Source organism: Ictidomys tridecemlineatus, chromosome 5 (assembly GCF_052094955.1).
Source record: "Ictidomys tridecemlineatus isolate mIctTri1 chromosome 5, mIctTri1.hap1, whole genome shotgun sequence".
In the NCBI taxonomy this organism is placed as follows: Eukaryota; Metazoa; Chordata; class Mammalia; order Rodentia; family Sciuridae; genus Ictidomys; species Ictidomys tridecemlineatus.
The window spans coordinates 23,121,713-23,139,321 of NC_135481.1; the positions used below are offsets into that span (position 1 = coordinate 23,121,713).

General features: G+C 40.4%; 1 protein-coding gene across 1 annotated transcript in view; it reads left to right on the forward strand.

Annotated features, from left to right (window-relative positions):
• The window catches only part of Myo1e (myosin IE), a 191,603-nt gene that overhangs the window by 139,305 nt on the left and 34,689 nt on the right, over nucleotides 1–17,609 (forward strand). The window contains exons 17-20 of the mRNA XM_005316629.5: nucleotides 1,090–1,196; nucleotides 7,265–7,363; nucleotides 13,660–13,804; nucleotides 17,322–17,436. Coding sequence (XP_005316686.1) covers nucleotides 1,090–1,196; nucleotides 7,265–7,363; nucleotides 13,660–13,804; nucleotides 17,322–17,436 — 466 coding nt within the window. The remainder of the gene's footprint in view (nucleotides 1–1,089; nucleotides 1,197–7,264; nucleotides 7,364–13,659; nucleotides 13,805–17,321; nucleotides 17,437–17,609) is intronic.

Sequence of the window (17,609 nt, forward strand, 5' to 3'; positions counted from 1 at the left end):
GCTGTTTTCTGCATATCTAAATAGAGAACTTAATTCACCAATGAACATCTTGCTTTGAACTTACCCAGTAGTTTTTCTCAAGGGTTTCAGATTTCCCAAACCCATGAAAACAGAAAAGCCCTAATTGAGAGAACAAATCCCAATTGCAAGCAAATCCCTTCTGCTGACTGGAATGGTTTCCCGGCTTTGGAGATGCCTTTTTGCTATTTTCTTTTAGAGGTTTTCTCTCTTTACCCTTGGAAGGAGAGTTAGCATATGTGCCACATCCGTGGGCTCACAGGGTGTACTCAGCTGTGGTGGGAATGCTGATGTGAGCCTGACTCCTATTTCTTCAAACAAAGCACAAGATTCTCATGATTTGAAATATATCCTGAACAATTCCAGCTTTATTTATGTAGTTTTTCCTGCTTGAACTCAGTTATGGTTTTATTTGGAATGGTTTAGCTTTGTGAAGGAACAAGTGATCTGCCACAAGGAAAGTGCTCAGAGCCTGCAGGTTTATTATTGAGGAAGAAGCATAATTAAGTGGCATATAAGAAGTTTATAAATTTGGAGATTTTTATCATCTTTACATCTTTCAGTTATGATTTTCTATCATTTTAATAAGGTGATTGTTTGTTGATTAGATTCCAGAAAAGAGAATGCAGGGGATTTAGAGATTTTTATACTCGTTCATAGTTTTTTTTTTTTTTTTTAATGAGAACAATGAATTTGCAAAGGCCCTCCATCAACATAAATTGAACTTAATTAACATGCTTCCTTGTACCCCATGAAAAGAATTGCCTGAGAAGATTTACTTGAGTTTTTTTGTTTTTCTGATTGTTTATTAACTATGCTAAAAATGCTTGGTTGCTTTCAATGATCGAATTTCCAACCCATTTAAGAGTGATAAAATCATCGTAAAAATTAGCAGAGCTTTAAGAATGCTTAGTAGACCCGATTTACACTTAATGAGCAAATCGTCATGAAGGTGAACTTCCTTCCAGTCGTATTTTACCATAGTTAGACTCCCACAAAGTCGCCTTTCAAAGTTGATCTCACTTTAAAGAAAGTTCCATGTTTCTAACTGATATCATTCTTCCTGTCTAGAAACAAGCCAATGATCTTGTGAGCACCCTGATGAAATGTACACCCCACTATATTCGCTGCATAAAACCAAATGAAACCAAGAAGCCCAGAGACTGGGAGGAAAGCAGGTATGGTGCCTGGCAGGCGGGGAGGTGATGCTGGCTTGGGGCTCTGGCACACTCTAACCTCTGGCCACCGTGAGCCATCTCAGGCCGGAGTAGTTCCCATTGCCCACACATGCTCATCATATGTGCCCTGTGTCTTGACTTTTTCAGAACGATGCCTATACACCTTTCCCCTTATTTGATTTTCCTATTAGTGCCATTCAATTCAGAATTAGTAATCTATACTATTGATCTGGGCTAGTCTAGTGGCAGATGGAAAAACCAAAACCTTAATACTACAGAATCGCGATCGTTTGAAAATTAATTTGAGGCTCTATACAGATATTCTTAGTGCTCGGCTCCTGCTTGGTACGCTCGGGATGTGATCCAGGATGTTTAGCTTGGGTCTCGGAGGGAAAGGCTAAAGAGTGTGTTGAAAAGCAATCTGTAAGCCACAGGAGCTCAGACGATACAGAACATGCTGGGGGTTCCTGAATTCCACTGAAGCATTATGTGAAGGAGCAGAGGAACCCGGCGGGATAAGAGTGGAGAGAAACCTGTGGGCACAGTGAGGCCTTTAAGTCCTGACTTTTGAGGAAGCCCATGTCACTGCTTCTCCTACAACTTGTACTTAGGACCACAATCTAAGCTTGAAAGATGGAGTGTTGAGTTGAAAACCATTAAGGTGCTGACTAGAGGATATCTTTTTTGTATCCAGTTAGGAATCCAGATACATGTGCTGTCCATAGGAACATGGACACAGTCCATGAGACAGGGAAGATATTGAACTACACAGTGGACCCAGGCTATTGCCACCAGACTACCATGTCCCAGGGCATGAGTCACCTCTTTTCTTCTCTTTTAGAGAAAAGAAAATAGACTTTTTAAGGCATCAAGTGACTAAATCAAAGGTTTACACCAGAAAGACCAGGATTCACAGCTGCTAATTATTTCCTCTGAGCGATAAGTATAGGTCCATTTCCCAACCTACTAGAAGGATCCTCCATCAGCCATGGCGGATAATAAATACTTGATCCTTTATAAGAGGGAAAAGATAGTTAAAAAAAAAACAAAAATCTCCACCCACGCAGGCCACATAGTCATTATCTGAAGGTCTTTTTTTCCATCTAGCATGCCATGATGCAGTCTGATTCTGTCTTCTCATCTTAAGAGCCCTGCTGCTACTCTGGTGTAAGAGCTTCTGCCCTGCCATGTCATGGTCTTTCTGAGTAAGCTCATCTATAGATGCATGTTCCTATAGCCTCTCTTCCATTCGATTTCTGAAATTTTTCAATTTAGTGTGGTATGAGATTTCTCCTATCAGCCTCTGATGAGAAACTCACACCTCAGGTGATGAACCCACCTTTGGGCAAGTCTTACTCAGGGCGCTCTACTGACCTTCTCTAACTCACTATTGTCCTAATCCTACTCTCTACATTATCCTCACTACTTTTTTTTTCTTTTTCTTGCAATACTAGGGATTGAACCTAGAACCTCACGCATGCTAGGTGAGCGCTCTACTGAGATACTTCCTCACTGCTTCTCATTATTTTTCTACTTGCTAGCTCTCCTGTTGCTTCAAAGCCACTATCGAGGTTCTCTTGGTTCTTCTCTCTCTCTCTCTCTCTTTTTTTCTTTTCTTTTTTCGGATAGTGCTGGGGATTGAACCAGGACCTTGTGCATGCAAGGCAAACCCTCTACCAATGAGCTATAGCTCCAGCCTTTGGATCTTCTCTTGCATGAGCTAATCACCTTGTTCTTTAAGCAGTGCCTCTGAGACATGGAATTTGATTATTTCCCTTCTTGGGTATTGACCTGGGCATGCTAATTTATTCTTCACTTTTCTGAAATGTGTATTTCAGTTTCTCCTTTAAGGCCAAAACTCTAGTAGCATCATTATCATCTCTTCCCTCCTGAAGATTGAAAACATCTTTTGCTTTTCTACACTGTTTCTCAAACTTGAGTGTGCTTAGGAACCCCCTGAAGAGCTTGTTAAAACTCAGATAACTTGCTGGGCATTGTGGGACATGCCTGAAATCCCAGAGGCTTGAGAGTCTAAGGCAGGAGGACTGCAAGTTCAAGCCAGCCTCGGCAACTTAGTGAGGCCTTAAGCAACTAACAAGATCAAAATAAAAAATAAAAAGAGCTGGGCATGTGGCTCAGTGGTTAAGCGCTCCTGGGTTCAATCCCTGGTACCAAACAAAACAAAAAAACCCCTCAGATTGCTGGGCCCCACTTTCAGGGTTTCTGATTTTGTGGCTCTGAGGAGGAGCCCAGGGATGTGCATTTTTTAAAAAACATGCTGATGATGGTGACCTATGATACATCACACCTTGAGAACCTTTGGTCTTGAGCCAGGGGCTGCACAGGGTTTGGAGGAACTGTGTCCTGGTGCTGGTCTGTCACTAATTACTATATCCCCTCCCCACTCAGTTTCTTGGTCTTTTACACTAAGAGGGTCAGTCTAGAATAGGATCTCCATTCTGACAGAATGAGCACTTTGAAGATCTCTTGCTATGGTCAGTCTGCTCTATTTCCATATCACTCTTAACACCTATCCCTTCCACACCTGTGTGTGCACTTCCCGTCTCCCCACCCCCACCACATGCACAGACATACACACAAGATGAGTGGTGTCATAGGCAACCTCAGAAATAAATTACAAGAGTCTTGGGAGCCAAGGTATTTCGTGTGGGCATGTTAGCCCACTCTTTGCCCATTTCAAACTACCCGTCTTCTCGTTGGAGCAAATAATCTTAAATAAAAATATATTTTTGCCCTATAAATGCAGCACCCTGCCCAGCACACCCTGCCCTAGTCTGCATAGTTAGCTCTGCCAAAAGCCCCTTTGATTTGGAAGTAGTTCAGTAGCTGCTGCTCACAAGTTCCCTAACCCTGATTCTACCTTGTCATAAATCTCAGCCTGATTTATTGGAATATCAGAAAATGTTGAAAGTAAGACAGTGTGATGAATTTTATTAGTAAATCCTCATAAGGCTTTCCTATATTTTCTTTCTTTTTAACTTTCTTTAGTAACTCCCTTTATTTGAATTTCAGCAAAGACCATGATAAGCAGTCATGTAAATGGATTTAAAGATGGTCAGGGTGAGGTGGTCATTGTTGATGTGTGTTTCAGTAGGATCGATTCCTGGGACTCCCCTCCTCAATCCTGGGACAGATTTGTCAGCAGATGGTTTCACTCTACCCGTGAGCGTGGATGCAGGGCCGTGAGAGGGCACTGTGTGTTGTTGGCAGGGGTTGCACGCTTAATTAAGCTCTCTGCAGAGAGGGTTGCTCATTCAACAAGTTTGTGGGGTGTGGGGTTTTTTCTTTTCCTGTTGCAAATGTGTTTTTATTTGGTTTCTGGCAAAGTTGCTTGCCCTGGATTCAGAATTGCTGCCCTCGTGAAGTTCCCAGGCCTTGGCCGACTTGAGTTAATGGCCGAGGACAGTCTTGGAGAGGATCCCTCCCTAGAGACAGGAATGGCACAACCGGGAGAACAACGGGGTGGTGTCTGGCCAGTGTCTACTGAGGAGATGACAGCGCTCTAGGAATGTGCAAAAATTAACTTGGGTCCTTTAGTGATATAAAATTTTAAACACTGTAGGATTTGTTAGATTGATTGTCCTGCTGAAGGAAATTTTTTCTAAAAGAAAATTTCCTGAAGGTGGGGAAAAAATGGTGAATGAAACAGCATTTGAAACTGATTCATGGGAAAGGCATGTGTCTTTCTGAATCAATGGGTGGTATGTCCCTGTCTTGGCATCTTGGCCTGATGCTGGTATTTTCGAGAAGTACTGTAAAATGAGCAAACGTTGGAAACAGGCGTTTTGTATGTGTTTTCTTTACTGGAGAAAAGGTCAGTGGTGAGTTTCAGATTTGGAGGACAGAAGAATGGAAATTTAATTATTTTCCAGCATCAGATTTCAGCCACTTTAGTTAAATAGATCTCTCCCTCCACCCCTGCCATATCTCTGTGTGTGTCTGTGTGTGTGTGTGTGTGTGTGTGTGTGTGTGTGTGTGTGTGTGTGTGTGTGTGTGTGTGACTTATCCAGGCAAATGTGGATATTAAATATTGATTGTTTCATATGAGGACTTTTTAAAAGTTAGTCATCTTGAAGGAGTCAACCTGTCTGGATGTCAGCTCAAGGAAGACTGACTGGAGGCTCTTTAAACATCCCTCACTATGACACCTCATCCTTCCCATGCAAATCTCTCTCTGCTTCAAGCTTCAACATCCCTGTCTTCACCTCCCATCACCCCATTCTGTAGGCTTGCCTTTCGTGGGCTCTCTTCATTGTCCTCTGCACATGATAAATTCAATTCATCCTTCTGGTTGAGGCATGAAACACTGCTTCTAAGAATCCCGCTGTGTGAAAAATCCATTTCCTTGTCTATTCTCCCATCCTGGTTTACTTATTGTAGCTGGGAATGTACTAGAATAATTGCAGCTTTACATCACTCATGACAGGAACTAAGTGACTTATAGGGAAGGTACTCAGCTAGTAATTTATTACTATCCTCATTTTATAGATGAGGTAACTGAGGCACAGAGAGGCTACATAGCAGCAGAATCACGGGTGCACAGCAACCAGCTCCAGAGTGTGGGCTCTTCCCCACTGTCCTGGCTGTGGGGAAGGAATCATAGTGTTCCTCTTGGGGGCACAGGTATGAGGCTTATTTGGGAATATGGTTTCCATAAAAGCCTTGCTGGAGAGACAGCTGTCAGGACCCCGTGTGAAACTGGAGTGAGGAGGCTTCTAATGGTTTTTTCAGCATTCATGTGAATCCATTCTCTGGAATCCATCATTAGTGTGGTTGACCAAATGTACCAAATAGGGATCGTGAATAGGGCTACCTTCCTACCAAAGCACAATTCCCATATCCCATCTTCAAAAGAGATTTTCCTTTTAATTTCTAATTTTCTAAACTACCATGTGTCCAAATATCTGTTCTGCCAGCTTGCATCAGATGCAGCCCAGGCCCAATTTTTTTCTCCAGAGTGGATGATCAGACAAGTGTTCAAAACCTGTCTGTGGGTATTCAGGAAACTGCTGTACAGTGAGGAATGGGTTTTCACAATGTACATGCCCCACATCTTCCCAGACCTGCCAGGCCTCTTAAACCAAGGCATAGGGCGGGGGGTTTGTGTTCTGATAGGAAAATTGCATGTATGGCAATATCCACCTACCAGTACTCTGCATCCACTTTCCAAAGTACACTGCTAGAGATTCATTTTCATAAAAACCAGCCAAAACTATGATTCAAATCTATTTTGAACCATTTTAACTTAAGCATTTGAAATTAATAGCTTCATATACCTTTCTTAACTTGCATTAGAAAAATCCTACAACAATAGGATCATTATTAATTCTAGAGTCAATGTCAGAACTTAAGATTCAGTAACAAAACAGTTCCAGCACATTCCTGTAAACCCAGCAACTTGGGAGGCTGAGGCAAGAGGAATTGTGAGTTCAAAGCCATCCACAGCAAATTAACAAGGCCCTGTCTCAAAGAAAACATAGAAAGAGCTGGGGATGTGGCTCAGTGGTTAAGCACTCCTGGGTTCACTCCCTGGTACAAAAAAAAAAAAAAGAAATCCCTCCAGTATAATTTAATTCAAAACTTAAACTTAAAAGTTCTAGCCTCTAGTCTTGAAAAAACAATATTTTTGTTCACAATTCAGGTAACAGGTTTATGGGGCTTTATTTGTTTTTATTTTTTGAGATGACGTCTTGTTATGTTGTCCATGCTGGTCTGGAACTCCTGGGCTCAAGCAATTCTCTGACTTTAGCCTCCTAAATAGCTGGGACTATAGATGTACACCATCACACCTGGCTTTGAGTTTTTATTTTACTATTAGTGTTTGAAATCGATAAGTAATATCCTCTTATATAATTGCAATGTTCTGCAACATTTTAAAAATTAATATGTGATCTGAGAAGCCAGCTTAGTATCTGAACACTATAAATTATGTCTTTTTAATATGTTTTCCTGCAGATTGGAACTGAGAGTCAAGGAGGTTGGTTGGTAAGAATATAGAGGAATCAAAGATTCTCCAGTAAAGACAGGTGCCATTTTCTCTTTTGTAGGGTAAAACATCAAGTGGAATATCTGGGTCTGAAAGAAAACATCCGAGTGAGAAGAGCTGGCTATGCCTATCGGCGAATCTTCCAGAAATTCCTACAGAGGTAGGTGCATTACGCACCAGTGATTCTGAACTTTATTTTATGTAAACAAGTTTATTGAGATATAATCACATGGAATCCACCCACTTAAAGTACATGAATCAACACATTTACTATATCCGCTGAGTTGCGTATCCATCACAATTAACTAGAGCATACTCCTACCTTGAAAAGATGTTTCATGCTCTTTAGTTGCCAACCTTCAGTTCTTCCCTGACCCCTACACACCCACTGTTCTACTTCCCATAACTCTAGATTTGTCTATGTTGGGCTTTTCCTAAAAACAATCTGATATGAGTTCTTGTGCCTGGCTTCTTTCACTTAGCAGAGCGTTTTCAAGATTCAACTATGTGTAGCCTTCTGCACGTCATTCCTATCTATTGCAGAATGTGTTCTGTTGTGCGGATGGACCACATTTTACTTGTTCATTCATCAATTGGTAAAGGATTGTTTCCACTTTGGGGCCCTTGTGAATAATGCTGCTATGAAAATTCATGTACAAGTCTTTGTGTGGACATGTGTTTTCATTTCTCTTGGGAATGTACCTAAAAGTGGACTTGCTGATTCATTTGGTAACTCTATGTTTAACCTCTTTGACGAGCTGCCAGGTTCTTTTCTGAAGCAAGGCACCACTTCACATTCCCACCCGCAGTATTTGAGGGTTCCGATTGATCCCGATCCTTGTCAACATATGCTAATATCTGACTAAGCCTCCTAGTGGGTGTGAAGTGGTATCTCATTGTGGTTTAGATTTGCATTTCCCAGATGGTGAATGATATTCAGTGGTATCTTTTTATGTGCTTATTGGCCATTTGTATTTCCTCTTTGAAGAAAATTCTGTCCAAGTCCTTTGCCCATTTTTTAAGGGCTTTTTGTCTGTTTATTACAGAGTTGTAATAGAATGTTTTTTAACCATTACTCATGGTAGAATTCGTCAATAGCCATCAGTGTTTGGTAGGCTATTCATGAATTCAGCCAAAGTTCATGAATTCATGATAATTGTGACGTAGGAATGGCTGAGGTTTAACTTAACTGAGCAAGTCAACAGTATGAAAGCAAATGCAGGAAAATATTTAGCCTACGTTAGGAATAAGCTTAAAGTATTTAAATTCAAAATTTTGTACAATCCATGTTTAAATTTAAACCTATTTTTATATTTTCCTTATAGTCTATTAGGCAGGACCTATACTTAAATGTTCTTATTTTATGTTGCTTGTTTTTGAAAAGGATAAAATTGAATGTCCTTAAAATATAATGTCATTCTAACTTCTCTAATGATTCTGAGGAGTTCTACTATTGGACAGTTATTTAATTTCCCTTAATAAATATGGAAGTTTTAAAAAGGAGATATAATCCAAATCTATTATCTAAATCAGAAAACATTTACATCTTCCTGATATGTGATACAGAGGCAGAATGTAAGGATTTTTTAAAATTCAAATTTAGTGTAACAAAGAACTTGGAGCCTGGGGAAGAACTCAAATGTGATCTTTGAAGTCTAGTACCTCCAATAAGTTCTAATAAGATAGTTCTTCTTCTGGAAAGAACTTTTGGAAGTTCTTCCTAAGTGGTAGATTTAGGCAGCTGACCCCAGCTGAAGGCTTTATTAAAGGGCTTATCATTACATACGACAAAGTCCCGTTGCCTCAGTTCCCACACAGGCAAGTTTCCTGATGATTTTAGAGTGAGTTAGATCAGGAAAAAAATTTATTCTCTGGAGAGTGATATTGGCCAAATTATATTATTATATTGTGTACACATACAAATACATCACAACAAATCATCATTACACACAACTACATATATAAAAAAAAAGAAAAAAAAATTCACCCTCTCTGATTTCTGAAGTAAAAGTGCCAATACACCAATAGTGTAAGCAGGACTGTATGAGAGAAGTAAGTAGGGAGTTGAGAAAAATAAATAAATAAATCTATAGAGATTTTTATGTCACTACAGCACCACTCATTGGCTGAGGAACAACCTACATGTTAATTATAAGACTTGAGTCTTCCTTAAATTGATCAGTAACACTAGAATAGCATTTCTCAGCTGTAGCTACTGACATCTTGGGCTGGATGACTTTTGTTGAGGGAAGTTGTCCTGTGTATTGTAGGATGTCTTAGCCTCTACCCACCAGATGCCAGGAATGCAGCCCCCTCCCTGGTGTGACAACCCAAAGTGTATTCAGGCCTTACCTGATATTCCCCAGGGCCACAGCATTTTTGTAAAACAGCATTTCTTTGAAAATAACTTTTTTTAATTAAGAGAAAAAGATCAACTATAGGAAAGAGTACATGAAAAAGGATTTCCTGCTATCTTTCCCTAATTCAGAAGGGCCTGACTTCAGTAGTTTTAATTTTACAAATTTTAAATCTTCTAATATATTTCATGTACCTAAAATCTCTGTTTGACACTTGCAAGTTCTCTTTTTCAGTTAAAAACTGAAAGACTTCCTTCTTTCCATTTTATCTAAAAAACCAACCAACCAATCTGACTTTCACATGCAAATATACAAGTTTTGGCATCTTGGGAGAGCAGGAAATCCATCTTCTCCTTTTAGGAATGCTCCAGGTCTTCCTTGTTTAAGGGACCCTGAGCAGACTATGTGACTTGTTTGCAGTAGCTTCTTAAGTGAACTGTTGATCATCATATCTAGGCTTCTCTCAAGTGCCATACACAGTACTTTGTGGTATGCCTCACAGTCAGTGGCATTTGGTGAAAACTGTTGTGCCGCTTGTGCTGAGAAACTTTCATTAAAGTGATTCTATTCTTGGATGCTTCTATTCTTTGCCCTCCTGCTGTGGACTTTCAGAAGAGACAAATAGTCCTGTCTTATAAAAGCAGAATCTTTTATTGCTGTCATACTTCTCTTAATTTGATACTACTGGGAAAGTAGTAGTAGATTTGATTTCTCAAATCAAAATAATATTTGAAAGGCCATTGCTTTTCCAAAAAAATGTACATTTTCACAGTATTATAAAACAATTATTTAAATGGTCCACTAAAAACTGACTTGAAGTCCAGATATGTCAATGATAGGTAATATTTCTCTAGAGACAACACTCTTTTCCATAAGGAGTATGGAATCTCTCAGAATTCTTCTAGAGATGGCCATGACTTTCTCAGCCAGTGAGTCTCTACAAGTAAATGAACTATTTTGTACTTTTATTCTCTCCAAGCCTGAGACAAAAGGTTTTATTTATAAGTTTACTTCTTAGGTATCCATAGAAAGTAAAACCTGAGGAAAAGGATCTATTACTACCCACCGCAACTATCCACATCAGCATATATTATCCACCCCTGCCTAGAAAAAAGGCCACAGGCCTAAATAGAGCAATGTTTCCAACACTACCTAGGGTGCAAGGTAGCTTAGAAAATAACATGTATATTTAGAGTGTGTTCTTTTTTTTTTCCTCTAGAAAAGCCTTTATTTTTATCAAGACCATCCCTTTTGACTGAGTGTTAGAGAGTAAAAGTTCAAAAGATGCTTTAATTCCCCTTTTCATCAGCCATGTGCTCTTGGAAGTCAGCCCTGAACGGCTTTAAGCAGTAGGAAGAACACTTTCACCACCTTCCCACTTGAACTTTCATACCTTTAAAAAGTGTTTAAAAAACTGTTAGCAATGGCTGTCACATGGAGTTTTGGCTTGGGAATATACCTTTAAATTCTTCAGAAAATACCTATTTGAGCTAGGCAGTATGTATTCCTTAATATAGATGGAAGAAACAATCCCAAATATTGTTTCTGATCCATAGGAAGAAACATGTTGTAGAAATACAAAGACTTGCAAAGGTTATCTTTTGCACAATTTCTGCTTCCTCACAAGCATCCTTCCCTTGACCTTGGCCTTGACCCAGTCTTTTAGAATGTGGGGTTGTTGAAAAGGCATTTTATGCTGTGGACTAGAGAAAAGAAAGAGTAGGATGGTGTGGAGTGGTAGAGAGCTGCCTGCTGGTTGCCAGGATTCTTATGTCTTTGCTTCCAAACATCCTTAAAACCCAAGGACCAGCAACTAGAGGTCACTGGGATCTATGCTGTATTTCTTCTGAGAAGGAACCATTGGATCAGTGACTCAAGAGGTAACAAGGAACCTATCAGTCTAAGGGCAACCTAGAGAATTCCAGGTAGAGAGAACAACCAGCTCAAAGGCCTTCAGAGAAAACATTGGCATAGTTGAGTTTTAAAGTGAGAATGCTTGATCAAGGAGTATAGGCCATTACCATCATCTCTCCAAAATTATCACAGGTATCAGGTAGTGTGACTCTTACCTTGTGTAAATGCCTGTCCAGCCACTCTATCCTGGAGTTAGAGAGTGAACTAGGTGGAGACATTGTGCTAGAATTATACCTTGCTCTCTCCATGGAAACCAAAGTGTTGGGGTAAGGATGTATCAAGCTTCATGAAAGCACAGGTAGAACCAGGCAACTCCCATGTGTTCTGAAGACCCTCACCCACCACTGGAGGCCTTGTCAGAATGAGACAGAAAATTTCTGCAGAGTTTCTTACCATAAAAGAAACCAAATAAGAGAAACCCAGCATTATTTTCATAGGGAAAGAAAGGTGAATTGCAATAGAGAGACCGATTGGCAGTTGCATGATATAAGTTCTTTAGTGCAAAATTTTGATTAGATCAATCCAGGCAAAATTGCAATCTTAGACATTTGTTACCTTAGAGGTTGAATCTTTTCTTTCTTTTCCCTACCCTCCCTGAGCCCTTCCCCCTCATTCATGTAGACTGCCAGTTCCTTCTTACCTTTTTATAACTCTTCCAATCACATCTAGAAAGATTCTGCTATCAGTCATTTCTGTGTGGCTTAATTTGTTGAATCAACATCATTATATTACATATGAAGTTTATTCACGTTAATGCATAACTTCAACTAGGCATTTTTACTTTTAAGCTTTTCATCTCTAATTAGGAAACAAGAGGATTTACTTCTCCAGGAAATTAATATATCATCAGACAATATTAGGGGGAGGCTCTTAGTGGGAGCAGTGTGGGCTTTTAGAATCACCTTAGTCCCAACCAGCTCCCCTTGAGCCCTAGACCCTGAAGGCAGGGCCAGTCTTTTCCCTTCTCCCTTGGCTGCCATAAGTCAGTCTAATCCTGATAGCAGTTTCTGGAAATAAACAGGGCCATGGTTCTCAAGGCCTATGCCATAAGTGTGTGTGGACCAAGGCCACACCTGCCAACTGCCCACCTGCACACTCCTCTGAAGTTTCCTTCTGTATTTTATATCCTATAATGTGCTTCTCTCTCCTCAGTTATGTCACCTTCAACATAATTGTGATAGTAATTTGCTATAATATTAAAATGAGATCATGCATCTAAAGCACCAATCATAGCACTCGATGCAGAGAGAGCAGGCCTTGTGTGCTAGCCATTCATGTTAGTTTTTCCTGCTGTGTGCCAGGCATTACTTAGGTGCTGCCTGTGCACTCTGGGCCACACAAATGGGTCATCCACTCATGGGGCTGTCATCTTCATAGGGGAAACATATATCAACAGGTCAACACCAATAGTAATATAATTATGAATGATGGTCCATGGCATGAAGGAAAAACGCTATTTGCTATCAGAGAAAATATCAGGGGAGTAATTTTTGATTAGGTGGCCCGAGAAGGCCTGTCTGGAAGTGTTCCTGAAGCTGTGTCACCCTGAGTAGGAGAAGCCAGCCAAGTGAGGAGTTAGGAGAACAGCACAGCATGGGCAAAAGCTGTGGGGGAGGGAAAAAGTTTGGTGTGTGTGAAGAAGAGGGTGCGCTTTGAAGGAACGTAGTGAGTCAAAAGCAGAGCAGAAGAGATGAGGTCAGAGATGGCCACGATCAGGTCATTCTGGCCCTATGACTAAGGACACACAGAATGTCCAGGCTAAAAGTTGGTGAACAGTAGTTATAACAGTTGCTTATAGGGAGCTTTGTAAAATTCTTTGCATTAATTGTGCTATGAAATCAGGAGAGATTAGTATCCAAAAAAGACAATTTATTTTTGCCTGAAGAGTGTCACAAGTGACCTTTAGCAGGGCTATTTTTAGACAGTCAGTGGTAAAACGGGAATGCTGATTTTCATCAGGATGTTAACATGGAAACCATGGGATAGGGAGGGCGTAAGAGAAAGCTCTGTGATGGGCATCTCAGACTTGAGGGATTTTTCTGGTCGTTGAGGTCCATTCCTGTAGCTCTGAGTGGAAGTGAGTGGATTCCCAATACCTCGGTGACAGCAGGGTTCTTGCTGCCTCACTCCACACAGAGTCCAGGTGGTCCAAACTGAGTCTGTTCTTTCCTGATTGTCCTCACAGGTATGCCATTCTGACCAAAGCCACCTGGCCTGTGTGGAGAGGAGATGAAAAGCAAGGCGTCCTCCACTTGCTGCAGTCTGTCAACATGGACAGCGACCAGTTCCAGCTGGGGAGGAGTAAAGTGTTCATCAAAGCCCCTGAGTCTGTGAGTACACGACCACCTCCCCACAATCCCTCTCCTACACAGCACCATGGGGCTGGCTGCTGTTCCTCATCCATCATCTCACAGAACCCTCCCTCTCTTCCCAATCCAGGTGGATCATTTCCCACACTCCTGTCCCCTTCTAGCTATCACAGCTCTACTCACTTCCTTCAGAGCATTTGGCATATATAAAAAGGTGTCTCCCACAGACAGGCTTCTTTTGTCACTTGCTATTGCTTTCCCCTGCTAGGTGGCAATCTCTTTCAGGGCAGGGACTCTGTTCTGTTTGCCAGTATGCACTGGGTACCTCAGACAGAAAGTTCCCCATAGTTATTCATAATGTTTAAGCTGAGAAGAGACTTCTTTGAGTCATAAAGGAGGCTTGGTCAATTCTGCATCTTCCTCTCGGTGACAAACAGGCCAAATAAACAAGCTTAGGTTCTTCCTGAAGGGTGGAATGGAATCCAGGATGGGAATTCCTAGGATTGTACTTGGAAGACCATGAGAGAGCTGGGGAAGGACTTCAAGGAGAATAGATTGGAAGAGAAATCTCAGGTCTCTGGAACATGAATACTTACTAGTAATGCATTCAAACAAATGCATTTTATGGTTCATACATTTTGCAGTCCTCTATATGGATTAATTTAGGGAAACTTCTTTATCTTTCCTAATAAGGATGTGGTCACTGTGAGCTTGGTGAATGTCCATAGAAAGTTGTGCATTTGAGCAGAAATCCAGCAAAGCCCCTTAGTAATTTTGCCCTAGTAGCTCTGGGCCTATGGAATAAAGACATTGCTTTTTAAGGTGGGAAAATTGCTGGAACTGAGGTTCAACATCATCATTTCTTGAGGTTCCTGAAATTATCACAAGACTCCATTTCAAGAGTCAGTGGTGAACTTGGCAAAATTAGTCATCAGACCAAGGGGAAATATACGGGAACTTAAAAGTGGAAGAAATAGGAACACTTGACTTTAGGCAAATCCTGGCCTCTCAGTGGGTTTCCTTCTCCCCGAACTCTGTTCTGCATGCCTTGTGGGATGGGCCTGAGGCTCAGGATGATAATAGCTGTAGCTGAATGGCTTTGTGAACCAAAGACCATTAAGTACATAAGTGGCACACATCAATAGAACCGGTTTATGAAAAGTTTGTGGTAGCATTTTTCTACTTTGAGTTATTTGTAGCTTCACAGCAATTTCATTTCCAAATATAAAATGAAAATGTTGTGTCATACGCCATTAAGCAACCCACAGAGCAGTTCCTGTTCTTTCTAAAACGGGATGGAGTGATTTGTCAGTACAATGCAGAGTTCTCTGTTGTTTCATACCGCTTTTACTTTTCAACTTGCTAAATTTTCATATATAATTAAAACGACCTCAATATTTTTCATACATTTTTATTCTGATTCCGTTGAGCTTTGGGAATTTATATCCAAAACCAAGATTTATTTTTGGTTCTTGTATTCTTTGCCGTCCTTTAAGATGCTTCACTGCCATCACTGCATTATCCTTCTCACATCTTTCCACGCATGCATGTGTGTGAATGTACACACACACACACACACACACACACACACACACACACACACACACATCACCTTCCTCTTCCCCAACCTCTTCAGTCCACATCTAGCCTTGACTTGCAAATGCTTGTACAAAAGTTGGTTTTTAAAATCTGCCTTGTGCAGGAGGATCACAAGTTCCAAGCCAGCCTCAGGAACTCAGCAAGGTCCTAAGCATCTTAGTGAGACCCTGTCTCAAAATAAAAACATAAAAAGGACTGGGGACGTGGCTCAGTGGTTAAGCTCCCCTGTGTTCAATCCCCAGTACCAAAAACTACATAGAAGAAAAAAAAAATCTGTCTTATGGTTTTGCCTTAACTTCCATAATAAGTGTTGAACACACAATATAACTTGTTTAGCTTTGAAAATGACATTAAATATTAGACACCAAAGTGGTTTTTGTTGTTGTTACATGTGTCTATGGTTTTGACTTTTCTGTCTCTTTATTCATTAACTTCCCTGATTTCTAAATGCCATGGGCTTTTGGAAACAAAACCTAAAACCAAGTTAATATCTACAGAAGTTGGAAATTATTTGCTGCTTATTTTTTTCTCACAAGTGTATTCTCTCACAAGTGTATTCTCTTTTTCACTCCCAAGCTTGTTCTGGGAAATAAGAAGGAAACAAGGCTTACTCCAGAAACTCAAAAAACAGATAAGAAAAATCAACACATTATAACAGGCAACCACAGGGCTCAGATTTTAAACATTCTGTCCAGTTGGTAAACAACATATTCCATATTGGGTTAGAAATTGCTCCTTAGGCCTATGGCATGTAGCACTAAAGGCTGTGGAGTTAGGTGGCCTTTCCCTGGGTATGTGCACTTGGAGATGTTGTTTCTACACATCTGGGGCAGCACTGGAGCTCCTAATGCAGACCCAGATAAACAGAGACAACAAACCAACTTCAAACCAACTTCACTTGTTTACTTCTGGAACATTCTTGCAATGACTATTCATCATCTTTACTTTGGGTTTCTATCAGTCCTTTTTATTTTATTTTTAACTTTTTTTCTAGAGAATCATGCAAACCACTTCCAAGGTGAATGAGAAAATTTCCCACTATTTTACAAATGGATCAAATGCAGGTTTACTGAGTAAGACTCATATGTCTGGATAAGGAGGAGAATGGCAGAGGCTGAAAGACCTTGGTTTGCTTTCTGGCCCCACCCAATCTCAGTTTGATATTCTCGTTGGCAAAATGGAGATATGTGGCTCACATAGTTGTTGAGGTGTTGAATAAAATAACTACATAAAGGGTTTAGAATGATTCTTAACTACAGTGGATACGCAGCACTCTACAGCTATTTGTTGTATTCTGAAATCTGGTTGAGTGCATCACAGCAGTCAGTATTAATTGACTCTTCAGACCTGCCAGAGTCTGATTTAGGCCTCTAAATGATGCCCGCTCTCTTTAGTGAATCCAAGTTCCATCTAGAGTGGGCCCCAGTCACTGAGGTTCTTATCCCCTGGCCCAGTGACTCCTTGGAGAATCCTGTGAGGCAGGAAGTCTAGACTTCCATGGAACTGAAAGTAGGGCAGTACAATTCTGCTCTGGCAGAAGCCTAGAAAATTCTATTTCGAGGCTGTACACAGCACCCAACAACAGCAGCAGCCTCCGCCAGCAGCCTCCGCCAACTCATTTAATCTGGCCACCTACTATCCTCTATGGATCAAGGTGAGGAACAAGTCACAGAGACTTTGAGCAAAGCAGGGCAGAAACTATAATAACATACTCAAATTCAACCATTTCCCATTGCTTTTTATTAGAAGAAAAAAGTATGTAGGTAAAGAATTTATCATTACCATAAAGATGTCATCGAAATAATTTTACATATTTGTTCTTGAGTCTGAGAAGCTGCTCCTCCTATCTTTCCTCAACTACACTGAAATAACAACATTAAAAAAGAGTGATGCTCAGATTTTGTGGATTGGCTCATGTTTGTTTTCTCTACATTCACAGTTATTTCTTCTAGAAGAGATGAGAGAGAGAAAGTATGACGGGTATGCTCGAGTGATACAGAAATCATGGCGTAAATTTGTGGCCCGGAAGAAATATGTCCAAATGAGAGAAGAAGGTATTTTAGTCATTTTGTTTCCTCTGTTTAACAAATCTCAAGTAGATCTGAGCTTAAATGAAGCTACAAGTTCTATTTTATTTGGCATAGAGTGTTGTGTGCTAAATATCTTGCGTCATTCATGATTTCTTTGTATATTTACACTCTTAAATATCTTCCTCCTTTTTCTGGCT